Source organism: Camellia sinensis, chromosome 13 (assembly GCF_055761805.1).
Source record: "Camellia sinensis isolate YWXY chromosome 13, ASM5576180v1, whole genome shotgun sequence".
NCBI lineage: Eukaryota > Viridiplantae > Streptophyta > Magnoliopsida > Ericales > Theaceae > Camellia > Camellia sinensis.
The window spans coordinates 49,506,039-49,533,799 of NC_138973.1; the positions used below are offsets into that span (position 1 = coordinate 49,506,039).

Sequence of the window (27,761 nt, forward strand, 5' to 3'; positions counted from 1 at the left end):
TGATGCAGTGGTCAGTAGAACTCAGCCAGTTTGACATCTCTTACCGCCCTCGGACAGCAATCAAAGGGCAAGCTATAGCTGATTTCATCATGGAATTCACCAAACCGACCCCGACCACCACACCCCCGCCCTTACCAACTCTAACAGAGCCAGAAGATCCTCATTCCTGGACCCTCAATGTTGATGGGTCGTCCCGAAGAGAAGGAAGCGGTGCCGGCATCATCCTCACCTCTCCTGAAGGCGGTCACTTCAAATGTGCCCTCCGTTTCCTGTTTGAAGCAAGCAACAATGAAGCCGAATATGAGGCATTAATAGCAGGACTCCGCCTCGCCAAGGACATAGGGGTCAGCCACCTCCGAGTCTTCAGCGACTCCCAACTTGTTGTCGGTCAAATGACGGGGGACTTTGACGCCAAGGACGATACGATGCGAGCCTACAGAGACCTGGCACTCCCTCTTGCTCGCCTCTTCAATACCTTCCACATCAGACATATTCCTCGGGCAGACAACTCCAAAGCAGACGAAATGGCTCAGTTGGCTTCAGCTGACCATCCTACTCTCAGCCATGACGTCCGCATAGAATACCTACACCACCCGGCCGTTTCACCGAGTCTACAAGCTATACAACACATTCAAAATGAACCTATCCCATGGGCATCCGACATCCTCCTATTCCTGACCACAGGAGCACTCCCAGAGGACCAGCAGCAGGCTTCCAAAGTCCGATCCCGAGCGTCCAATTACGTCATCATCGACGACATATTGTACAAACGCGGTTTCTCCCGGCCATACCTACGCTGCCTCAATCCAGCGCAAGCAACTTACGTAATGCAGGAAATCCATGAGGGGATTTGTGGCAATCACTCAGGAGGCAGGTCCCTTGCCCAGAAGGTACTCCGTACTGGGTATTTTTGGCCAACACTCAGTCAGGATACGACTGATTTTGTGCTCAAATGCGACAAATGCCAACGCTTCGCCAACATCCCTCATGCTCCTCCTACAGAGTTAATCACACTCTGCAGTCCTTACCCGTTTGCCAAATGGGGGATTGACCTGGTCGGTCCCCTTCCCACCGGTCGAGGTCAGACCAAATTCGCAATCGTTGCCATCGATTACTTCACCAAGTGGGTCGAAGCTGAACCCCTTGCCACAATCACCGAGCGGAACACAACCAGGTTTATCTGGCAATCGATCATTTGCCGATTTGGCATCCCTCAAGCCATCATCTCTGACAATGGCAAACAATTCGATAACGCGAAGTACAGAAAATTTTGTGCAGATCTCCAGATCCAACCGTGCTTCTCCTCCCCCGGTCACCCCCAGGCAAACGGCCAAGTTGAAGTCACCAACCGTTCCCTTCTCAAAATCATCAAAACCAAGCTCGAAGCTGCTAAAGGCCTTTGGGCCGAGGAACTGCCCAATGTACTCTAGGCTTACCGAACCACTGCTGTCAGATTGGCTTCTTACCAGCAGAAAATGAGAACACACTACAACCGCCGAGTCCGACCTCGAGAATTCTCCGTCGGGGATCTTGTCTTACGAGAAGTGACTCTCGCCACAAAGAATCCAGCCGAGGGAAAACTGGCAGCCAAATGGGAGGGCCCCTACATCGTCAAAGCCCGACCACGACCAGGCACTTACCGACTCCAAGACATGGAAGGCCGAGACCTGCCCCATCCCTGGAATGCAGAACATCTGAAGCGTTACTATCAATAAGTTCATATTTTTGTATTACCAATATTGTTGTATTCCCCTTTTCTTTATATATAAAGCAAATTCCGATTGCAGATCTACACTGTCATAATTCAAATGTTTGTACGACGATCCCATAACATTGCCACCGACAGCAACTCAAAACTTCACAACCTCGGCCGGCCTCAGCGCTTCAAAGCCTCGGCCAGACCACTCGAAGCCTCGCCCAGACCGAGCACTCGAAGCCTCGGCCAGACCGAGCACTCAAAGCCTCGGCCAGACCGAGCACTCAAAGCCTCGGCCAGACCGAGCACTCGAAGCCTCGGCCAGACCGAGCACTCGAAGCCTCGGCCAGACCGAGCACTCGAAGCCTCGGCCAGACCGAACACTCGAAGCCTCGGCCAGACCGAGCGCTCAAAGCCTCGGCCAGACCGAGCACTCAAAGCCTCGGCCAGACCAAGCACTTCAAAGCCCCAGCTAGACTGAACACTCGACCGAGCACTCCAAAACCAAACAAGGCTACATTTTTTCACACTTGGTCACATTTTTAAACTTCCCCACAACACTTACTTACTCTTACCTTCATGTTTACACTCTCACTCGTCCGTTTTGAAACCTCCTCATAACACTTACATTTTTCACATTCACTTTCAAATTTACACTCAACTGTCTAGCTACTACTTGTAACTTACCCTCTACCCTCATTTGTGGACTTTTACTGCACAAAATTTCTTACTCATTTTTACTGCACAAGGTTTTTATTCACTTTTGCTGCACAAACAGTCAGCTGACAACAGACACAAAATAACATTCGTACACAAATTCATCTTAACCAAACTCTTCACGTATTTATTCATTCACTCATAGAATTACAATGTAAAAAAAAAAAAAAAAAAAAAAAAAAAAAAAAAAAAAAAAACAATGCACAAAAATTACAATGTATACACTTAACCAAACCCCACAGAACACGCCCAGCTCTTCTTCTCCTTGGCTACTCTTCCTCGCTGGATGCTAGATCCTCTTCTTCAACGCCTTCGTCCAGGGGGGTCTGGGCCACATCATCTTCGCCTATTGTCACACTACTCAGGTCCAAGTCTGGAAACAGCTCCTCAGCTCTACGCTTGAACATTTTCCAACCACTGTCCCAGTACTCGGCCATTTCATGCTTATAGAAGTCGGACTGCTGGAAGCTTTCAATCACCTCTGATTCTGTCCTACCTCCAGCAGTCTTCCTTGACGGGCCCAACCCCCCAGGCTCTTGACCAGCCAGACTCCTGGCGACAGCAGCATCCACCTCCATCTGAAATTCGGAGGACCCTTTATACTGCTCCACTGCTGCGACGCATAGATCAGGGTAGGCCGCCTTTTCAGACGCCGCCTTCGCCCTCTCCTCGTCCAGCTCCCTTTGCAGAGCCATCCTTCCAACAGCTGCCGTCGCCCTCTCCTCTTCCATCCCCTTCCTCAGACCCTCTAGCTCCGCCGCCATCTTCACCTTCTCCATCTCCCATTCCCTCAGAAGCCTCCCCTTGTCCTCCTCTGCTCTGGTGCGCTCCTCCCCCAGCTCCTTCAGCAGGTCTCCAATTCTAGAGTCCGCTTCATCCTTCTGCCTGACCAGCTCTTCATTGCTGGTCATAGCCTCCTCATGCCTCTCGACCGCCACCGCGCAGGCCTTCTCGGACTCTTCCAATTTTTTGTGCTCACCAGCCAGTTGGAACTCCAGCGACACAACCTTACGGCGTGTGTCCTCCAGTTCCAACTTGACTGCTGGCAGGTCGGCATAGGCAGTCTCCCAGTCGGCACTATCCTCCCTCAACTTGGCCAGCTGGACCCTGACCTCCTCAGCCTTCAACTTGGCGGCCCCAGCTTTCCTGAGAAGAGCCCCCGCTAAGGTAGTCACCTCCATTTGGGCGGAGCATAACCCCCTCAGCAGGTCGGCCTCACTATACCCAGATGCCGCGCGCAGAGCTCCTTCATCCACAATCCTCACCAGGCGGTCGGCTCCCGCCCTGGCTGGGCCTTCTTCTCCCTCCATCCTCCCAGCTACCGCGCGCGCATGATAAATAGCCGTGGCCACACGAACCCCCCCTTCCTGGGGGTCGGGCCTCCTCTGAACCTGTTCCCTCCCGCTCGGCGCCGCCTCCCCCACCCCAGCCTCCGCTTGTACTGGTGGACCCACCTCCACAACCTCCACCGTTGGGATGATCTCCACTTCCTCTGGGGCGTCCTTTGCCGCAGACTCCTCTGCATTCGTTGGGGCCACCTTCGCCCTCTTGGCCCCAGACTCTTCTGCAGCCTCCTCTGGGGCCCCCCTCTTCTTCTTCTCCTTCTTTTTCTTCATGACCGTCACAACCCCTCTGGCCTTTTCCTTTACAGGGTCTACAGGCGGCGGAAGCGGCTCAAAGCTACCCAAGTCTTTTTCCCCCAAAGGCCTAGGGCGCGGTCGGATCCTCTCCCGCGAGAGTGGTTCAGCCGGTCGGCCCCTCTGCGCCTCTATCAACTTCGCGGCCTTGGCCATAATGGCTCGATCCTCCATCTCCTGTGCTCTTCTCCTCTCTTCCAACTCCCCCCGGTCGAGGTCTCCACCTTTCGGCTGCGGTCCCAGCCCCGCCTCAAACAGTGCTGACGGCTGGACAAGATCGTCCCATCTGGCTTTCTCTCTCTCTCTCCACTCCCTCACTTTCTTCACCCTCTCTTCCGCCACCACCCCCAGCCTAGATTCCATCGACCGATTTGGCACCTTCCACATGGTGCGCACCCCCATCCCCCCATTAACTGACACGAAAAACCACCGTGGCCGCCACCCCTTGATCGACGTAGGCAGCCCCGCCACCAACCCCCTGCCCATCACCGCCTGTAGGGTGACCCACGTTTCTTGCTGCCCCGACGCTTTGTAACATGAGAAGAACTCGTCGATCGTCATGGCCTCTCCTCCATTCGCCTTAGGCCACGCACTCGCACAAGCCATCAGAATCTTCCACGCATTGGGCATCAACTGCCACGTGTATGGCCACGATGCACTGTCCCCTACCCTTACCCTGTCTTTTCCATTTTCACATCAGCACATTTTAGAACCCCACGCCCCCCTGATCGGCACGTCTCACGGCCGACCTCTCCCGCTCGGTCACCCCCGTGGTCGCCCCGCCTCACGGTCGACCCCTCCTGCTCGGCCACCCTCGTGGTCGGCCCGCCTCACGGTCGACACCTCCCGCTCGGCCACCCTCGTGGTCGGCCCGCCTCACGGTCGACACCTCCCGCTCGGCTCTCCTCGCAGTCGGCACACCTTCCAGTCGGCCTCTCCACCCGTTTCACACTTCTCTCCCTTCTCACTATTCCCTTCGTTGGTCTAAAGCTGCACTCGGAAATGGGGGACTACTGACATGGATAGGCCCACAAGGCACACGGCCCACGGTAAACCACCCCGAACCCAGTGCTTGGGGCCAATGGCACAACCCGGTTGCTTGGGTGACAAGACCCAGAACAGCTGGAGGCCACCTAGACATGAAGGGCCAACGGCATTTAGGCACACGGCAGGTGGGACACGGGCCACATCAGCAGACAAAGATCTGCAGAGTTATTATCACAACACATCACCATTAATGCAACCCATCACAGCATTTATTACAACAGCACTCCCCGCCGGAACAGAGCCTCCATCACCCTAAACAAGATGAGCTATGGCACAGGCTTTCGGCGGAAAAAGCATGTCACAAGAGACAGGAAAAATGATGACAAAAGGATATAAGCAAGGATAAGAGGAAAAAAAAGAAGGTTAAGTTGGTCTCTCTCTCTTGATCTCTCGATATACAGTCTTTTCATACTCTGCTCTTCTAATTCTTGCACCGGAGGGTTCACTGGGGGACTACCCCGTTCCCCCCCTTGAACTTGCTTGCAGGTCATCTGGCGGAGCCCCCTTTTTGAGTCGGAGTCTGGAGAACCTGGGCCGGTCCGACCCATCCATCCGGGAATCGATACATCATCAGATATCATGGGCCCGAATATCACCCTCTAATCTACAAAAAATGATAAATTTTATTGACCCACCCTAAAACTTAGATAAAATCCAATATTATCGTATAAATTTATTATAATTATATTAATTTTTTTAAAATTTTAATTCATATTATAATTAGTTTTTCTTTTTATCAGTAATTCATTAATCATCTAACCTACATTAAAATATATATATATTTTACCGTTTATTTGTGTATTTACATTAGTTTCAATTTTTAAATTTTATTAAAAGAATAATCAGTATAATTATATTAATTTTTTTTAAAAAAAGAGATTAATATAATTTAACCAAATTAAAAAGTCATGCTGCCGGTGTTAAACCCAACAACTCTTAAAATGTCGGTTGATGACTTGGATATTTTGCTGGACTTACTGGTCTCCCCCGTGTGGATGGCGACAGATATGGCGAATTGGTTTGCATGAAGCTTCGCTGAACCGGCAAAAGCAACGAAATTAGGAATTAGAAAGAAGGATGAAGTTCATCATAGATTTGAGATATATAGTTCCGCCTTCGATGAACATCCTCTTCCACCTTCTCCAAATTTATTTAAATTTTTAATTTTACATATATACTCACCGAATTAAAAATTATATTACCTAATTTTTAAAAAATTTCAGACTTAACTCGAGTTTCTTAGATTGAACTCGCTCGAGTTTCTAACTCTAGTAAGGATTAAAAGTTACATAATTGAAATTGTGACAAATTAAAAATTGATATATAAATTATGATAAAATTGTGAAACGTAAATTGTAAGTTTCAATATTTTTTTATTTTCATAATTTACATTTAAAAATCTAACTATTTATATTATTTTATATAAAAATATTTTATTAATTTTTTCACAACATCACATGAGTTTTCACTAGTAAATGAAATTACATTAGATTTTCGAGGTGAACTGATGCCAAAATTAACATAAAAGATACATTACTATATCAAAATTATTATTTTTGTTTAATAATTTTTAAAACTATTTAACATATCTTATTATTAATAATTTTTTATTTTACTTTACATTAAAAACAAAATTTTACAATTCTTAATTCAATTTTTTAAATTTGATTCATGAATACTATTAAATTTGATGTATAGAAAAATAGAGAGAATGAAATATGTATTGATGATTGATATTATTGATTGATGTATTGTTGATATTCTGTATATTTACAAAGAGATTTACACTCTCTTTATAGAGAGGAGAAAGCCAACATTGGGTGTCAATTGAGGCACCGAAAGCATAAAGCAAGGATAATTATTAAAGCTAACATAATGCTGTACTAAACATAATGATAACACTAGCAATACTAACATAGAATACTAACATCACTAACATATAATACTAACATATTTTACCAGCCCCCCGCAAACTCAAGGAGGATAGAAACTAACCAACTTGAGTTTGAAGAGAGTAACAAAACAGGAAAGTAAACTGATAAATAAAACAGGATACGAGACACGGTATGGTCGTGTCAGACCGTTGTAGCAGACAGTTTACGGAGTCATGTCGGACCGTTGTAGCAGACACTGTGTGGTCGTGTCAGACCGATGTAGAAGACAGTTTATGGGGTCATGTCGGACCGTTGTAGCAGGACAGTTTACGGGGTCATGTCAGACCGTTGTAGCAGACACTGTGTGGTCGTGTCAGACCGTTGTAGAAGACACAGTTTACGGGGTCATGTCAGACCGTTGTAGCAGACAGTTTACGGGGTCATGTCGGACCGTTGTAGCAGCTGACCGGAATCAATGTCGGGACAGTTTATGGGGTCATGTCGGACCGTTGTAGAAGCTGACCGGAATCAATGTCGGGACAGTTTATGAGGTCATGTCGGACCGTTGTAGCTGGATAGTTGTAGCTGGACAGTTTACGGGGTCATGTCGGACCGTTGTAGCAAATTGTGGTGGTGCACCAAGGGGGCGACTTAGGGAGTGCGCCATGAGCGACTTATACATGATACTGTGTATAACCCCCCCTCAAACTCAAATAGGTGTAAAGATAGAAACCTATTTGAGGTTGAAATAAAGGGTTTGGTAAAGCTGACCGGTGTAGAAGACACTGTATGAGTGTGTATATAGGCTGCCCAAAAAATATACATGGATGTAGATATCGAGCCCTCAAAAGTCGTGCCCTCAAAAGGGGTGTCATCAAAAGGCGTGCCCAATTCATCAAAAGGTGTGCCGGACATGATGGCGAGGCACGTGGGCGCCTTGACTGGTGTGCCCGTTTGTCTGGCGTCAAGAGGCGCGCGATGCGCGTGGCTGCCTCTGTGTCATGGTCTTTATAAACCGAAGCGGAGGAGGCAGAAGCTGAGACAGAAAAACTGAGAGAAACCTCTGAAAAATTCTTCGTTTTGCTGAGAAAGAGAGGTCGTTTTGCTGAGAGAGATAGTCTGTAACACTCTGTTGCGAGAGATATTCTGTAACACTCTGTTGCGAGAGATATTCTGTAACACTCTGTTGCCCAGAAAATGGCCTCGTCTTCCTGTGGGCTGCTCACTCTCTTTCCCGATCTCAACGAGTCCACAGGAGAGAGAACTGGTGCGGTGTCCCGTGAACCTCAACCAAACACCACTGGGTTTGCTCCGTTGAACTTTCCGATGCAGTCGGTGGAGCAAAAAATGGCAGTGCAAACGGATGTGGAGGCTAATCAGTATACTTTGAAGGCATGTGTGGAGTCCATGACGGCGATCACAAACTTGTCGCACCGGCTGCAGAGTAGGACAAATGAGGTGCAGCAATTAAACTCCCAGCTGGCTCTGCTCCAACGCATGTATAAGGATGCGCGAGCAGAGATAAGCGTGCTAAGGGCAGAAAACAAGGAGCTGAAGCGGAAGGCCACCGTGATGTTCCGATTTGGAGGGCCGCCATATGCTGCAGTGGAGGAGCAGGGAGTAGTGATCGTGCCCAGTGGATTGGGAAACACGGAGGCAACACCGGCAAGGGCCGCCCAGGACGGAGGCAAGAAGAAAAGACCAGCGGCAGAATAGAGAAGAAAAATCCCACCTGGGAATGTGGGTGTTGGGTTGTATTGTTTTTTTTTTTTTTTTTTTTTTTTTTTTTTTTTTTGTTATGTTTTGTGTAAAATGGTGATCGGGGTGGATCCCCAGCATGAATAAAAGGAGTTTAGTGTGCAGTTCGGCTTCTGCCTTTCTTTTTTTTTTTTTCTCTCTTTTTTTTTTTTTGTTTTAAATAAATAAATAAAATAAAGAAAGAAATAAAATAAAATAAAATAAAAGAAAGGGAAATTGGAGTCGTAGACAAAGGAGGAGAATACCCATGTAGTGGGAGAGAGAATGAGTGGGGTGAAATATTTAAGAAAAACAAGTGGTTGGGTGGAAAGGAGAAAAGGAGAGAGAGAGAGTGACAGTGTGAGGTGTGCAGATCATGTGTATCGGCTCCTGCTCTTTGTTTTTTTTTTTTTTTTTTTAAATAAAGTGAGACCAGCTAAGCCTGATAAGAAGGAAAATAAAGGTTGGGCCGTGGGCGGTGTGATTATGGTTTAGGGTGAAGAATATTTTAAAAGGAAAAAGTGGATATAATAATAATAAGAAAAGGGTAGTGGGTGCTGTGTGTTTCAAGGAGTTTCACGCTTGGGCGGTTGATTAAAAAAAAACGGATTTTTGGGTTAAAGTGGAAAGATGAGAGAGAGAAGAGTGGTTGTATTTTTTTATGGGAGTGAGAGAGAACTGTGGGGTTCTTCATTTTGAGAGAGCTGTGTGTGTTCTTGCAGTGTGAGAGAACTGGGTTTGGTCATTGGTTTGGGTAGAGAGCAACACCCCAAAACCGAGAGAGAGAATGTTAGCGGGGGAGACGAAGCCGCAGGTGGTGGTGGAGAAGTGGATGGCGGCAGCGAGGTGGTGTTGGTTGCGGCAGGTAGCCTGAGAAGGTGGTGGAGGGGCTGAGCCGATGGAAAAAGACAAAGGGATGGTAGAGTGTGTATTGCTCCGTCTGTAGCCAATTAACATAGCAGCTATGGCGGACAAGGCAGTGACTATCCGTACTAGGAAGTTCATGACCAACAGGCTTCTCTCTAGGAAGCAATTCATAATTGATGTTCTTCATCCCGGAAGACCCAATGTTTCCAAGGCGGAGTTGAAGGAGAAGCTGTCGAGAATGTATGAGGTGAAGGATCCAAATGCAATTTTTGTTTTCAAGTTCCGCACCCATTTTGGAGGTGGAAAGTCAACTGGGTTTGGCTTGATTTATGATTCTGTTGAGAACGCCAAGAAGTATGAGCCCAAGTACAGGCTTATCAGGAATGGACTTGATACCAAGGTTGAGAAATCAAGGAAGCAGCTCAAGGAGAGGAAGAACCGAACAAAGAAAATCCGTGGAGTGAAAAAGACAAAGGGATGGTAGAGTGTCCCTGTGTGTGTCTGTCTCCACCTCTCTTTTAATCCCTCACCAGCGAGAGAGAGAGAGATGCATGCCGAGAGAGAGGAGGTGAGTTTGTTGCAGCGAGAGAGATCCAACAGAGAAAATTGCAGAGAGAGAGAGATGGTGTCCATATCCCTCCCCATGTGTGTGTCTTGTGAGAGAGAGAGCCCGTCATGGTATGGTCTCTAGAGAGAGCCGAGAGGTAAGAGAGAGGAAGATGAAGTTACAGTCTGGGTATGTGTAGAGGTCCGGCGGGCGACCAAGGCGAGGCTGCCGCCCGCCGGTGAAGCAGAATGAATAGGTTCTTAACCTTGCTCTGATACCATATTAAATTTGATGTATAGAAAAATAGAGAGAATGAAATATGTATTGATGATTGATATTATTGATTGATGTATTGTTGATATTCTGTATATTTACAAAGAGATTTACACTCTCTTTATAGAGAGGAGAAAGCCAACATTGGGTGTCAATTGAGGCACCGAAAGCATAAAGCAAGGATAATTATTAAAGCTAACATAATGCTGTACTAAACATAATGATAACACTAGCAATACTAACATAGAATACTAATATCACTAACATATAATACTAACATATTTTAACAAATACCTCTTGGCAATTGCACGATCCCAATTAAACAACCTTGTCAGTATAATGGTGGATTTTTATGAAAGCATTTTCGCTGCCCTACCCCCGGTACAATGGTGGCCTCGGTCAATGACGGGATTAGAAAATTAAATTAGAAATGACACTTATTAATTATAATATTAAAATTTTTTATAAAAATATTTCATACAAGTTGTAGGATTGATTTCAGAAAATATCAAAAAAATAATATTATTTGTAATTAGTGTATCATAGATAATATAAAAAAAATATGGATATAAGTCTTAAAATAAATTATATAATGATAAAAAAAATTTATACAAAATTTGATCAAAAATTCAATATAATGGTAATACCACGTCATCATTGATATATGATATCACCAACTAATAATACATAAATATATAGAGAGTAAACCTTACATGTCAAATGTAACAAACAATCTAATAAATTTTATATCGTTATAATGAGATTATTTATACTTGTATGTCAATAATAACGACATCACTGTTATATTCAAAAAATTTCATAGATGATATGATTTACAGTAGTCTCTTCATTTTCAATTAAAACAACAATTATTGTTCTCATAATTTTTAAAATGTCATTGATATTTCACTCTAATAATATTTTTGTAATTTTTTTTATTTAAAATAGTTTCTTCATGTTTGCAAAAAAAATTAAAAAAAAAAATCACAAAATTCAAAGGGAGCACGTGACCCCCCCGCGCGGGGGCTTCACTCCCTCCGTCACTAGCCTTGGCCTAGTTGGAGTATGTATATATAGATCACTGCCTCTAGCACGTGACCCCCCTCCCGCGCGGAGGTTTCACTCCATCCGTCAGTAGCCTTGGTCCAGTTGGAGTATGTATATATAGATCACTGCCTCTAGCACGTGAGCCCCCCCACCTCCCTGCGCGCGCGGGGGCTTCACTCCCTCCGTCACTAGCCTTGGCCCAGTTGGAGTATGTATATATAGATCACTGCCTCTATATATATATATATATATATAAGATTTTAAAAAAATTCTTTTTATATATTAGTATTAATTATTAATTACTTTCAATTTATTTAAATTCATCCTTTATAGATTTGAAAAGAAATTTTTTTTTAAAAAAAAATACTAAGTAGTTGTACGACTCACACCTCTATAAACAGGATATTGAAAGTATAAAATTTAACAGTTTCAACAAAATATAAGAAAAAATTGTTTTCTCACAATTATTATTAATAGATTATCTTATAATTATTATATTTTATAACTCAACAACAATATGAATATGAAAAACTATATTTATTAATATTGTAGTCTATACTTTATTTTTAAAATTTACGTTAATATGTATGTTTGCTTCCTATGTTAAATTTCTGGTCCCTTCCTACACACATTTTATTTCTGTTTGAGATAAATTAGACTCACATCTCCTAAAATTTGAAAAAAAAATAACAATGAACTCTAAAAGTTTGGCATAATTATACTGATCTCAATTTTAGTAAGGCTAAAGCGACTAAACTAATGCAGGTAATGGGTGAATATTGACATAAATAAAGACAAATATACATATTAATAAAAATGAGATGATAATATCATTTTTTTTTTATCCGTTCGACTAATGAATACTCATAAAAAAAATAAAAAAGAAGAAAAAAGATTAAGTGTTATGTAAATTAAAATTTTAAAGAGACTTCTATAATTATATTAAAAACCCAAAACTTTTTGTAATTTTTTTTTTTTCTCTCTTCCAAATATTAAGAAGGAGCTTTAGTGTAATTTTACCCATTTAATTTTGTTTTTGTTTGGTGACTGATTAGGAACGGCACAACAACGTCGTAATGGACAGCTGGGTTTTACAAAAGGAGCTGCGACAGGAGAATTCAGCGTTGGTCAGCCTTAAGGAAAAGACAAAGAAGAATTTGCGCGGTTGACAAAAGGAAAAGCAAAGGCCAGGTCGGACTCGTCACCCAGTTGGGTTGGATAAGGAAAATCAAAAAAGTCATACAGATGTTAAACGCTGCAACACTTGCTCGCTAGTACGTGCCTAACACGCACCTCATCTTTCTAGCTAGGTTGGTTGCTTCACAACTAGGGCTGGAAACGAGCCGAGCTGAGCCGAACTTTAGTGTGTTTGAGTTTGTTTATTAAGATTTCAACGAACTCGAGATCGAGCTCGAGCTAAATAAAAATTTAACGAATCGAACTCGAGCCGAGTTGGCTTAGGCTCGACTCGAGCTCGAGCCTGTTCACGAACCTTAACGAGCCAAAAAATTTGTAAATTCATACTTGCATGTGAGACTAAATTTATAATTAAAACTTTGATTATACAATTATATATACAATATATATAAGCATACTAAAAAAAATCCATATTTTACTAAAATAATAATATCTACTACCACTATTATATAAATGTACTATCTATAGTTAAGTATTATTTACATTTATATTTTTTAAACATATAAATAACATATTTCTCTTATTTTTTATACATAATTTTATATTATTTAATATATAAATAATAAAAATTAAACGAGCCAGCTAACGAGCCGAGCTTACGAGCCGAACTTTAGAATGTTTGGGCTTGTTTATTAAAAATTTAACGAGCTCGAGCTTGAGCTCGAACGGCAAAAAAAATTAACAAACCGAGTTCGAACGAGCTCTTACCGAGCCGAGCTCGAGCTTGTTCACGAACAGCTCTGTTCATTTGCAGCCCTATTCACAACTAACTGTGTGTCGCACTCGTACTCTCTTGCTAGTTTCTTAAAACCATTTTTCATAAAACATCTATCAACGGTCCAAATTGTCTTTTGTCGTATATGGTTCAGAAAGTTGAGATCGAGTCTGCATCAAGGTATACGCGTGAAGCTTCCCTGAACCTACCTTCCCAACTAGTAATATGAACCGAGTATATATATGGTTGATGTTATTAGTTCTTGATCAAACTAGGAATCAAAAAGAAAAAAAATGAAGTTTACCATAGATTTGAGATATATAGTTCCGCCCTCGGTGAATATCTTGCTCCACTTCCTCCAACTATCTCAAGGCTATCCTTATTGGTACTGTTCGTCGTCTTCGTCTTCGTCCTCATCCTCAAATCACTCATTAATGTTGAAGATGACTTCCCACTCCCACGTGAATCTTGTTATCTTCTTCTTCTTCTTTCTTCTTTTCATCTCTGTCAGACTTCCTCTTACTCTTTCATTAATATTTTCACAGCCCATTCAATTGCGATTTGGTCATTTCTATATCTCTGGCCTCCTTATAGTTACATTAATGATAGTCTCATTAGTGTTCCCACCTTCACTATTTTGGTACTTCTATCTCTTCATCTGCATATGCATCTACATCTCCAAATCTCCTTGGTTCCATCCACTTTTTGATGTGCTAATGGGCTATTTGCAAACTATCCCAACCCTTTTCATCATTTGCACCACCACCATCACCACCCAACAACAACCTGAAAATACCACCACGACCACCCTAGAAACACAACTTCCTCATCAGTCTGAATTTGAGTTGAATGAAATTGATGATGTGTATCTCTTCTTGAATGAGGGGCCAAGTTCGGAGCATGAACATTTTGAGATAATTTATGGACATGTGTAATAGTCTTCACTTGAGTATTGGATGTTCACTCCCCTCATATTCAATCATTTCTATTCCCGTACAAGGACCTTCTGTTCCTAAATAATCTTGTCTTATGTCCCAAATCACTCACAATCATTAGATATGTCTTGAAATTTTCACATCTTGAAATTCTCATATAATCCAATGATGGTGAGTAATTTAGGATAGGGAGACAAGATTATTTCGGGACAGAAGATTCTTGCACGTGGCTGTACTAGTGTTCCTTTCATCTTTTGCATATTATAATACCTTTATGCCTAGCTAGCCTAGTTGTAAAAAAAAATTGCCCAATGTATTGTGTTTTTCCTTTTCTTTTTATTTTTGTCAAAACCAAATAAATCATTACAAGAATTAACACTTTTGGCAACAAAAAAATTGGTCGCTAAAAGTCAATTTTTGGTCGGAAAAAGTTATCCGCGACCAATTTTTTTGGTCGCCACTTTGGTCGGCAATTGAGGGTCGGCAAAAGTAATTCGCGACCAAAATTGTGGTTGGTCGGCAAAAGTTGGATTTCGCGGCTAAATTTTTGGTCGCTAAATATTTAATTACCGCGACTAATTTATTTTGTCGCCAAAACACTTTGGTCGCGAAAAGTGATATTTTTCTGACCAAAAAGTTTGGTCGCCAATTATCACATTCAATGACCAAAAATTTTGGTCGCCAATCGTGACATTCCGCGACCAAAAAATTTTGGTTGCTAATCGTGACATTCCACGACCAAAAAAGGTTTTGGTCGCCATTTGTTACTTTTCGCGACCAAAACTTTTGGTCGGCAAAAGTGAGTTTCTATGACTAAGAACTGTTTTGGTCGGCAATAGATGTATTTTTTGCGACCAAAACTCTTGGTCGGCAATTGTCATTTTTTGCGGAAAAAATAATTTATTTGTCGCGACTAATAAATTGGTCGCCAAAGCAGGAAAACAATACACCTGTAATTCCTAATAATTCATTCAATCCATAATAAACCTATAATTTTAAAGCATCATTCAAATTAACTGAATCATTAACATTCGACACAATACATAATTCATTAACATTCGACACAATACAACTATTCTAAGTTTTCATTCACAAGTCACATCCATCTAGCATAACAAATTGAAACAATACATAATTCAAATTTACAGCATGAGGAAAATTGCTTAATCCACTAAGTTGCCTTGATAGCCAATCAAAAAGATCCTTGCGCCCTTCCGTGCCAAGCTTCGCGTCCATCAAAGCAGTAGTGATGTAAGGCACCTAATAAAGAAACAGAATTGGAAAATTTATCAGAGAAGCATGATAGTGGCAGCAACACTGGATTGCAAACCCGTATCTTTGCAAAAATCAATTAAATCCTATAAACATGTACATCGTATTGAGACAACTAGCTGGCATAATAAAACTGTACCTGTTGCTATACCTGCAAATTTCAGTACACGATGATTAATAAGTTAACAGCCATAACAAATACAGGCATAGTTAACTATCAAAGCTCCATTGATTCAGTTCACTTTTATATATGATTTTTTAATAAAGTTGGTAAAGTTTATTTTAACGAATAATACCACAGATTAATTAAAACATGAATGATTCTGATGTTCTTAGCTTTAGATTAAACTTTGGGTTGTAGATGAGCAGCTTGAGCAGACATTCACTCAGCACTGATGATCAAGGCCCCTAATCTAAGTAACCACACACAAAAGATTAACGTGTACCAAAAAAAAATATAAATTTGCAGTTCACATAGATAAGGTGGCATCACATTTGTGCCTCCTTTCCGTTCTCTTTCCCAAGACATCAAGGGAAAGCATATTTATCCATTCTGCTACCCTACCTACCAGATATGATATGAATGAATACATCTGACGAGTTTTCCTTAAAAATAATAATAGAAAACAAAATTCCTTAACCATAATTAGGGAAAACTCCAAAAAAAAAAAAAATCACATTTATTTGTACAATGGTCGGAAGTCACTCACTTTCCTATAACAAATTAGAAACTAATGGCAAAAAAAAGATATATGGTAGCAGAAATCCTTCAATCGAGAACAAAAATTTCAAGAAACAAACAAACAAACAAGAAATGACCAAGCATCATATATAGATATCAAAGTAATGTATAACGCAAAATTCTTACAGAATGTATGCTTTCTGTCAAAAAGTTTAAGAAACAAATAAATTCATTAATCTAATGCTAATAAAATGCCATAGGAATTTTGAATTAAGCTCACAGTTTTCAATGTCTTGCCTTTTTCTTTTCAACAAAAAATGGAAACGAATAATAGGAATAGACAAACAGTCAAGGTAAAAAAGACCTTATAATTGACGATTTGGACCCATATCACTAATTATTTAGATATGGCTTTTCTATACCAAGAAGAATCCTAGAATTCAGCTAAACTGATTTATTAAAATGGTAACATCATAAATTATTAAACCTGGTTCAGTGTAACCAAGGCTTTTAGTAGATTTGACAACTTGGCTGAATGGCTTTCCATCTTCTACCTCGCTCATTACATAACCCAGCGTACCTATTCACATACAAGGATATGAAACAAAATGATAAAATTACAACTTAAAAAACAAAGCATGTTCGATATATGCAAGCAAGCATGAAGAAGAAATAAGACATTTAAAAAAAAATAAAAAAATAAAAATAAATGATATACCACTTAAGCTCCCAATGATATGGTGCACGGGATCTCCAAATGAAAGTATACGATTTAAGGATGCTATAAAAGGGAGGCCAGCACCAACCTGCCAGTTGTCATAGCATGAAATTATTATTTTTTATTAAATATCACAGCATGAAATTATGCAGACTATAAATGATTAATCCTATCAAGCTCAATTTTTATAAACAAAAACTAACAGAAACAATGAAATTTTTATAGTTATAGGAGAAGCAGAAGCAGGTTTAGGGAGCAAGATCTACACAAGATAAATGGTTTTTCCCAAATGAAACAACTAATTGGCCAAAACTATTTAGAAGAGTTTATATTAAAAACAAGACTCCGTAAAGAGGTTTCCAATTTATTACAAACAGTGTCTTCCAAGTACCACCAAAACCACTTCCAATTTATTACAAACTGCTTACAAACAGTGTATGGAAGACATTCATAAGTCATAACTGGTTGAATGCTAATATTGGCAGACCCATCTCTACATCAAACAGAAAGCATACAAGCTGAAATATTTAAACCTACATTAAGAGACTTTATACATCTTAACTGGTTCGTAATTGCAGTAATATATGAAAGAATGCAACAATGTATTTCAATTTAGTATAATTTCATCAACTGAATCACAATTACAGTCTTGAATATTAGTTCTAAAAGACAAAGAAGAGATTAGCAAAAATTTCAGTTTTGATCTGCAAGTCGTAATCATTTGTCCACTCACTATTGCACAACAATAGTCTCCGACCATCACATTCATATGTTATCTATGTTCCAAGGTGTAAAAACACTTCTATCTACACCAACCAAGTAAAAAGCACACTCACAGTTGACTCGTGTCGAATGCGACGTGGATATGCAAGCAACTTATCATAATCTTCCTGCAATCCAGACAAAAAATAACTTTCCTTCAGACAACAGAAAGCAGATGAAATATTATATGAAATTTTTCCACACAATTTGTCATGGTAAGCAGAACAATCAAACAGCAACCAGATACTATCATTACCTTTATCACAAACAGAAACATCAAAAGGCATCCATTAACAAACTAGGGTGCGTAAGAAATACATAAAAGGATTAGTTACCATTGAAGAAGTAAGAGGCTTCTTATTGGCCATCACAACACAACAACCCAAATCTACCACTCGGTTTAGCACTCCAATAGGCTCAGAACTGGCAGAGCAATCAATGAATGCCAAACCTATTGCAACAATTATTTCTTGCAATCATTCCAAACTGATCTGAGGCTGAAATTATGATGTACAAACTCTAGCTCAAGATATATGGAGACAAAGTTGAATGCTGACACTTCTTTTTTAAGTTCACATGGGATAGTAAACAGAACACATGCTGGGAAGATAAACTGCTATGTCACCACCTTATGCAACACCATCTCAAAAAGTTTGGTAACGTTCAAAAGCACAACAAGAGAACCAACATTACAGCTCAAATGTGCACAAACCTGTAGATCTACCCAGAAGAGTTGCAACATCGATGATTTTTCCCATAGCTTCAGGGTTTGAAAATACCTTGCATTGACCTACACAAGTACCCGACAATAACAAGAAGTGTAAGCATGTTGATTGGCTTTGATAAGCCAATAGCACTAGTTTGAGCTTTTTCAGTTTTTTATTGTTAGTATACTAATATATCATTTATAAAACACCAATTACATCTACATATAAGAAAAGGTCAAAGATCAGAAAAAAATTTATTCTTCAAATAATTCTTTCTGTAAGCCTAAATAAAAGAAGCCATAAAATAGTATTCCATACTCATTGCTATTTATTTATTTTTAATTATATATTAAGAAAAAGCAAAAAACAAAAAACAAAACAAAATGGAATTACCTGAATTACCAAGTGTCAGTAGAGAAGAGCCTTTCAACTTGACCTAGCAAACTTCTGTCAGAGAGGTATCATCCAACTCCGTTGTGAGCACATCTGATGCAACAAGTAATGATTTACTATTACATACTCCCACAACAAGCAAGTGCACTCCCTGTCAATCAAGTATAGTATACTCAAAAAATTGCTATCCCCAAATTAAATTTGTCAAAAATATAAGCATAAAATTATTTATATTTCATATCTAACCATGTTTTGTATTTGAAGAGGTCAATCTAATATTGAAACTTCAAACAAGCACAAAAGACTATAAGTGGCACCATTGAAGCTTGAGAGAAGAAAAAGCTTAATTGCCCATGCTTTGACGAATTCCCACATCACCCTAATCTTAAAAAATTAAAAAATTCAAATCATAAAAAAAAATACGTAAAGTTAAGATAGGCATCAAACAAAAATCCATCCTACGAATGGCAAGCCTTAATGAAGGTCATGCCATCAAATGCACAATTTACTTAGTTATTGAAGGGAAAATCTACACAAATGTCAAATTACCAGAATTACAAATTTTCAAATCAAACATAAATCCATAAACTTTACACATTCCCCGGTATTTTGTGCAACTCATCAGTTGGGCTTAGATGTAAGTATGCACAAGCGCAAAAGACACTCATAAATCATAGAAGTCAATGTTGTTAAAACCAAGACGCAGTCTTGTTGCATTATATTCCCTTTCCACTTAATTCAAATAGTATAACAAACTAATACAGTAATCACAGGGTGTTTGATATCCCCTTTAACTGAATTACCTCATAGAGTCTTCCATCTAATTCAGAGGCCCATGATTGACAATACAGTCATGACAACAAAAGTAAAATCAATGCTAAAAGGAATTTTTTCAATGATAATTGACAACAACAAAAGTAAAATCAATGCTAAAACGAGCCTAGAAAAAAATAATAATAAAAGAAAATAAAATAAAAATGGAAGGAAACCAAAAAAAAAAATAGTAAACCAAGACAGTTGCCATCATTGGATTGCCAACTTGCCATTTAAGGTTCTTGAATGCTCTATATAATTTAAATGATCTTTTACCTTAGAGATATTCTATCATGTACTTTTCAGTTAGATTATATCACATTCAGGGTCGGCCCTAACTTGGGAATTAAAGATACCTCATATTGGTGCAATTTTTGAGAAATGAGGTTAGCATATTCTAAGAAGTCGGTTTCAGACTTAGGAATTAAGTTGTCAAGGGACTTCTCATTGCCACTCTCTGTAAATAGTTCTTCACTGGATTTAGGATCGCCCTCATCAGCAATTCTGCAATAAGAGAAGCAATGGTACAAAACATTAGACACATTGTTACAAGAAATAATGCCAACCATGGAAAATTTAGACTTCTCAACTTCCAAACTCGTGAAAACAGAAATGAATGGAGAAGAAACGAAAATGGCAACATTATGTGGACATACAAAAACACACTACTGCTCAAAATAATGGAGTTCAGAAACATGAACTGACAAAGAAAACAATGATTTACATAATAGTGTAAGCATTGTCGCAACTCATTAACATAAAAGAACAATTAAGAATTATCAATGGCTAAAACCAAACAAAATAATTCCCAATAACGAATTCCAGGAGAACATTTCGAGTTCACAATCTATCAGCAACTCATTAACATAAAAGAACAATTAAGAATTATCAATGGCTAAAACCAAACAAAATAATTCCCAATAATGAATTCCAGGAGAACATTTCGAGTTCACAATCTGTCAGCAAGTGGCTCCATGTGATGTTGTTTATATAAGAGATGTACAAAGATGCTAAATTGCTAGAACCGATTTAAGAACTTGTTAAATATAACAATTACCAAACTAATATTTCAAGTGCACAATTCATATGCAAGAAGCACCATGTGATAAACTTAACGGAACAGTCAACATCATACCAAAAAAAATTCAGAATTTCATTTGAAATCCAAACTGAATTTGATAAACATGTACGATTGGGATCTCATGATATATAACAAAGACCATTTAAGCACTACAGAATCAGAACCTTGGCCTTGATTTATTGCAATACTAAGAAAAAAGGAAATAAAAATATTAAGACACGACTACATAAATGAATTATTTAAGCATAACTACATAAATTGTCCCCCATGCAATGGATCTGGAAAGACAAAATCAAACTGCTGTTCCTAATAGTTGACATAACTATATAATGAATTTTTTAAGCATTGTTTTTACTACTTAAGGAAAGAATGCAACATATTGTAATTAATATTGTTAAACTATGTTATATGAATGTGATGTATTGCAACTTCTTTTTCTTAAGCCAAACAGGAAACAAACCATCACCTTTGTTGTTGGAGCTTCTGTGCCAGAGGATCCAGAGAAGCTTCCCTTGCTACTTTAGAAGTCTTTGCTTTCTTGTCTCCAGCCTTCGACATATTTTTTGTTCCATTTTTTGGTTGGTTCCTTTCACCCCAAACCAACCACATCAACGCCGACAGGATCAAATTCCATGACTTCCTTTTTCCCTTCCCTACCCAAAAAGAGATAGAGATCGTAAATTAGATATTCAATGCGGTTTTCTTTCTTTCTTTCCTCCAAACATTTTAACATAGACCAAAAAACAAACACCTTATAGGCATGCCAAACACTAAGGAGAGACCATATGACTACTATCATTGATACATACAAACACTCTATTGTGTGTGTGTATATATATATATAGATGTAGAGTTCATCGATACCTGGTAAGGAGAGGCCAAACACACAAGCACACACTATATATGTACCTGGTAAGGATAGACCAAACATACAAGCGCACACACACACACACACACACACACTATATATATATATATATATAGAGAGAGAGAGAGAGAGAGAACACCATGCCACCAATACCAATAACGAAATTGAAATGTTTTTTGAAAAACGAGATGGTGAGGTTGGACAATGAAGGGGCAAAGATCTGAGAAGTTGAAAATTATAGTTAGGGTTTGAATTTGGGGAAACGAGAGAGAGAGAGCGTGTTTATCTGATGCAAGAGGTCTGAGATTGAGAGGATTAGCAATGGTAGAGTGTAGGCGGCTCGACACACTACCACCGAACATCCTTCCTCTCTCCGCCAAACCCATTGTTGCTCCGCCGCTGCTCCTATAGCGATCCCGGGTTTACCCTTGTTGTACAGTGATCCAGACATGTGTCCGTGGATGTTGATAGTTGTTTATTATCTTGTTTGCATCCTTTTTACTTCGTATTGAGTTGTAGGATGTGTTGGGCAGGTTTGTTTCAGGTTGGTTGTGTTTGGGAGCCTAGTGTTGCTGCCCAGATTTTTGGCCCTTCGCTCGAGCCAAGAGTTTGTCGCTCGAGCGAGAGTTGAGTTTGTGTCTGGTGGGTCGAGCCAGAGTGTCTTCGCTCGAGCGAGCGATGGCGTCTGGTTCTGGACCTGAGAGTTGCGTTTCTTGGCTCGAGCGAGCTTTTCTTGGCTCGAGAGGTCCGGTTTGTTCTTCGCTCGAGCGAGAGGTCTGTCGCTCGAGCGTGCTTGTGGTTGCAGACCTGAGGGTTTGAGTTGTTGGCTCGAGCGAGCATTCTTTCGCTCGAGCGCACTTTTGAGTTTTTGGCTCGAGCAAGAGCTTCTTGGCTCGAGCGAGAGTTTTCTGTGTCTGGTCGCTCGAGCGACGAAGGCTTCGCTCGAGCGAGTGTGTTTTATATCAGCGGACAGTAGCGTTTTGAACATCACTTTTTCATCTTCTTTTTTTGATCAAACCCTAGATCCGAGACCTTCTCTCTCTACACTTATATTCTCTCTAAGAATTGATCTCCCTAGAGTGTGAATCTAGCCTAGGGCCTTTGTTAAAAAGATAGAGGGCGTTGAGAGCTTTGTTTTAATCTGAAAAAGATGGGATTTGGAACACGTTGATCTTCGAGTCTTCATCTCCTTTGTGGCTCAAACTTCGAGGTAGGGATATCCTACTCCTCTCTATGGATTTTGTCTTTAAATTTTAGTATTTTGAGATGTTGGGGTTGGTTTGGTAATTTTGTGAAAGTTTGGGGCTTTTGTGCTATTTTACAAAAGTTGGGGTTTTACTCATAATAAACCTAGATGCATGTTTGGCATAGAAAAATGGAATGAACGTTGAATTATTGAAGAAAATGGGACATAAGGGTTGAAATGTTAATTATGGGAATTGACCTAATTACATTGTTTAATTAATTGGGATAATTAATTGTGAGAAATGAGGAAATGAAATGTTGATTGAATATCCATTTGTGCATTTATTTTCTGTTTAGAAATAACTGCTTTGGGCTATCGGTGGAGGATAGTCGTGATTGTTGTAGACAATGCATGATGATTAGGCAAACTGAAACTAATCAATAAAGTGTGTCATGGAACTTGACGGTTGATAGAATACATTAACTACATGTATTGAGTGATTGTATATAGAACCAATGTGTTTGTATACGTTATGTGTAGAGGAGGAGATGGGGGATGTACTCCGCGGTTTAGGGGAAGATAGGGGATGTACCTCTAAATCGGATAGTGTTGGGAGAAGATAGGGGATGAACTCCGTAGATACAGCTCATATGCTTGTCTAGAGAAGTGAAGATAGAGCTCATATGCTTATCTTTGTGAAGTGTGGATATAGCTTATATGTTTATCTGTGGATATTGTTGTTATACATATCTGTTGTAGAATGTGGATATAGCTTATTTGCTTATCTAAGAATGTGAATATTGTTGTTATACATATCTGTTGAGAATGTGGGTAGTGCTTATATGCCTATCTGTTGAAAAAGGGAAAATGAAAAGTAATTTGGATTCATAAGTCGTATGACATAAATATGTGATTTATGTGATTGTATCAGTGTTGGCCATCTATCAATTGCTAATATTTTAGTCATTGTTCATGGTTGGTTTAGTGTATTTCTATTGGGCTGTGGCTCACCCTATATGTGAATATCATTTTCAGGTGCAGGAAGCATGCCACCTCCAAGGACATAGCTTGGGAGGCTAGAGACGGACATAATGGTGTCATTTTACTTTTTGATGTATTACATGTAAATACAAGCCAAGGGCTTAATGTGTATGAGTTAGTACTCTTTTGTTGTAACCAAGTGTTAACTTGGAAAGCTGTAAGCCTGTAGGGCATTTGCTTTTGTTGTTAACATGTAATACTTTTTGTAATGAAACTCTGAGAAATGAAAGAATGTGGAACTTTTGAATATCAATGCCTGTCTTATTTGTTGGGTTTAATGTTATTATTTTGAGGGCGTTACAACTTGGTATCAGAGCGTACCGGGTTCGAATACTTTGGGTACGTGGGAAGTGATTAGGATCACAATGGGTTTGTCTCGCTTGATAGAGACTTAGATGTAGTATCATATGCTATGTGCTTACTTGATAACATGCTTATGTGACTATGTGGGTATGGGATTTAATTTCTAGGATGTTGATTGGATCCTTGGGTTTCTGGGAGTCTTGTTGGAAAAGCACTTGATCAATGCTATTTCTAACCGGAACTCTAGTAACGCCTCGGGACTATCATTATCCGGAAATGAAATTCGTAAGTGCTTATGTGTTTATGTGCTTACGTGGAGTGAATTACAGTTGTCCATGCATTAGGACGTGAGTGTTTAGTTTCGGCACATTTGTGAATGTGCTAATGTTCTGTGTTACCTTTATTAGGATGTCAGGACGAGGAAGAGGTGCTAGGCGTGGTAGACCTGCGAGGCAGGAAGTACCGTTACAGGGTGAGATTCCGGCAGTGCAGGAGGGAGTTGGCCAGGCCAATGTGGCCAAGCCAGTGGGTCAGCAGGCTATGGGTGCCTTGGCCAGAGAGATAGTAGGAGCTTTGGGTATTCTTAGAGCTGGGAATCAGGCCGCTGAGGCAGGGCCTTCTTTCTTGAAGAGGGAGTTCTTCCGGTCTAATCCGGATGAGTTTATCGGGGATCCGAAGGAGCCACTGAAGGCTGATGAGTGGCTAGAGCAAATGAGTAAGACGTTCGAGATGCTTGGCATCGAGGACGGAGCACTAAAAGTGACCTTGGCATCCTTCCAACTGAAGGGAGATGCGGGTCCGTGGTGGAAGTACGAGAAGGCTCGTGTTGGTGGTACTTGGGAGGCGTTTGTAAATGCTTTTCAGGAGAGGTTTTTGTCTGCAGCAGCTAGGGAGAAGCTGAGGGATCAGTTTAGCCGGCTTAATCAGCAGGGCTTGTCAGTGGCCGAGTTTGAGGCTACCTTTACTAGTTTGTCCAGGTTTGCACCTGAACTGGTGACGTCTGAGGAACGCCGTTGCTATGAGTTTGAGCGGAAGTTGAGGCGGGGCCTCAAGTTGAGGGTTGGTGGGTCTTACATCCGAGAGTATAGACACCTAGTGGACGATGCAGCTCATATGGAGCTCATGATGCAGGAGGAGGATGAGGGGCAGAGAGGCTCCAAGAGGAGCCAAGATGGTCAGGGTGATGGCAGGAGGCAGAGGGGTTCTAACCCCCAGCAGTCGCAGGGTGGTGTTGCTAGATCGACCTTCCCAGTGCCGAGTGCAGGCTCCGGGAGAGGTGGTCAGGGGGAATTCACCTGTTACAAGTGTGGCCAGCTGGGTCACAAAGTTTCTGTTTGCCCGCAGAAGGGTGGGGGTCAGAGAGCTGCTTCTTCTTCAGCTAGACCGCAGAGTCAGAGTTTGGGCAGGGGGCAGCCCTTGTCTTGTTATCAGTGTGGACAGCCTAGGCACCTGAAGAGGTTTTGCTCGCAGTTGAGTGCCACTTCGGGAGCGTCTGGTTCTAGGCAGACGCAGGGTTTTCAGCCAGCTCAGTCTGTGCAGGCCTCGAGGGCCAATCCGGGAGCTTCGTCATCCCAGTCCGTGCAACAGTCTTTTGCTCCGAGAGGTGAGCAGGTAGACCAGGGGCCTACGGGGCGTGTGTATGCTGTTACCGCGCAGGATTTAGTACCAGCTCCATCAGTAGTGAGAGGTACTTTTCTGTTTTACAACTCGGTTGCTAATGTGTTGATAGACACGGGTGCATCTCATTCTTTTGTATCTGCTGCATTTGCATCTGTTTTGGAATTGGAGTTAGCACAGTTAGCATCTCCTATTTGTGTGGTATCGCCTTTGGGTGGTGAGTTGATCCTGAAACAGGGTGTTAGAGGATGTGATATAGAGATCGCCGACTATAGGCTTCCTTCCGTTTGTTGTCATGCCTATGAAGGGTTTTGATGTTATTTTGGGTATGGACTGGCTATCGTCATACCGGGCTGTTATCGATTGCTACCGCCAGAGGGTCACGTTATGTACCTTGAGCGGGGAGTGGTTCCATTTCTTGGGAGACCGGGTTGGTAGTGTTTTGCCACCGGGGTATGATTCGCGAGGGCGAAGTGAGCTTAGTGGTCTACTTGCTAGCTTTGAGAGTAGTGAGTGTGATGAGACACAGATTGTGTTGCCGAGGGTGGTTTGTAAGTATTCAGATGTCTTTCCCGAAGATCTTGTTAGTTTGCCACCTCACCGAGAGATAGAGTTCTTTATTGATTTAGTACCCGGCACGGCGCCGATTTCTATGGCACCTTATCGTTTTGCTCCAGCAGAGTTGGTTGAGTTGAAAGTTCAGCTCCAGGAATTGCTCGATAAGGGCTTTGTTCGCCCTAGTGTTTCGCCGTGGGGAGCGCCGGCCCTCTTTGTTAAAAAGAAAGATGGTGCCTTGAGATTGTGTGTTGACTACCGGAAGTTGAATCGGGCTACGGTTAAGAATAAGTATCCTATGCCCCGTATAGATGATTTGTTTGACCAGTTGAAGGGTTCCCGTTGTTTCTCTAAGATAGACTTGAGATCGGGTTACCACCAGTTGAGGGTCAGGGAGGAGGACATTCCTAAGACGGCATTCCGTACGCGGTATGGCCATTACGAGTTTTTGGTGATGCCATTCGGGCTTACCAATGCACCGGCAGTCTTTATGGACTTGATGAACCGGATTTTCCGGGAGTTCTTAGACCGATTTGTGGTCGTCTTCGTGGACGACATCCTTATCTATTCGCCTTCAGAGGAGGAGCACGAGGAACACTTGAGAGTGGTGCTTGAGTTGCTTAGAGCCCATAGGCTGTATGCCAAGTTTGGGAAATGTGAGTTCTGGCTGAGGGAAGTCAAATTCTTAGGCCACGTGGTATCCGGGGAAGGGGTGTCTGTTGATACATCCAAGGTTGAGGCAGTGCAAGATTGGGCACAGCCTAAGAGTGTGTTTGAGATCCGCAGTTTTCTGGGATTAGCTGGGTATTACCGTCGGTTTGTGAAAGATTTCTCCAGGTTAGCGTCACCATTGACTAGACTGACTCGGAAGGGAGTCAAGTTTGTGTGGAGTGAGACTTGTGAAAAGTCGTTCCAAGAGCTGAAAGTTAGATTGACCACCGCTCCGGTGTTGATTATTCCGGAGAGAGGGTTGGGTTATGCGGTTTATTGTGATGCCTCACGAGAGGGTTTGGGTTGTGTGTTGATGCAAGAAGGGAAAGTGGTAGCTTATGGCTCACGTCAGTTGAAAATACACGAGAAGAATTACCCCACACACGACCTAGAGTTAGCGGCTGTGATCTTTGCCTTGAAAATTTGGAGGCACTACCTTTATGGTGAGAGGTTCGAGGTGTTCTCGGACCACAAGAGTTTGAAGTATCTGTTTACACAGAAAGACTTGAATTTGAGGCAGAGGAGGTGGATGGAGTTCATCGAGGATTATGATTTTGAGTTGCACTATCATCCGGGAAAGGCCAATGTTGTGGCCGATGCCCTTAGTAGGAAATCCATTAGTGATGTAGCTTGTATAGCCATCCGGGAATGGGAGATGTTGGGAGCACTTGGCGAGTTTGATTTGCTACTGGGCGAATCTGTTGGGGCTGCGGCCTTGTTTTCTGTTGTTGCGCAGCCTACACTTGTGATTAGAGTGTTAGAG

At 41.3% G+C, this 27,761-nt stretch overlaps 2 protein-coding genes and 1 pseudogene across 3 annotated transcripts; 2 read left to right on the forward strand and 1 right to left on the reverse strand.

Annotated features, from left to right (window-relative positions):
* Positions 1-392: 392 nt before the first annotated feature.
* On the forward strand, positions 393-2,499 carry LOC145805375 (uncharacterized). The gene is made up of 2 exons (XM_082900496.1): positions 393-890; positions 2,446-2,499. Exons 1-2 carry the CDS (start codon positions 393-395, stop codon positions 2,497-2,499), a joined length of 552 nt encoding a protein of 183 aa, XP_082756622.1.
* A 7,137-nt stretch (positions 2,500-9,636) lies between these two features.
* On the forward strand, positions 9,637-10,074 carry LOC145806146 (small ribosomal subunit protein eS24z pseudogene; annotated as a pseudogene). Its single transcript, XR_014348830.1, has one exon. The product of XR_014348830.1 is annotated as a small ribosomal subunit protein eS24z pseudogene (transcript).
* Positions 10,075-15,977: 5,903 nt separating this feature from the next.
* On the reverse strand, positions 15,978-18,512 carry LOC145805810 (homoserine dehydrogenase-like). The gene is made up of 5 exons (XM_082901022.1): positions 18,436-18,512; positions 18,059-18,174; positions 17,798-17,851; positions 16,962-17,049; positions 15,978-16,823 (listed from the first exon to the last, which is right to left on the reverse strand). The coding sequence occupies exons 1-5, from the start codon at positions 18,479-18,481 to the stop codon at positions 16,684-16,686; spliced, it is 444 nt and encodes a 147-aa protein (XP_082757148.1). The 5' UTR covers positions 18,482-18,512; the 3' UTR covers positions 15,978-16,683.
* Between the last annotated feature and the right edge of the window lie 9,249 nt (positions 18,513-27,761).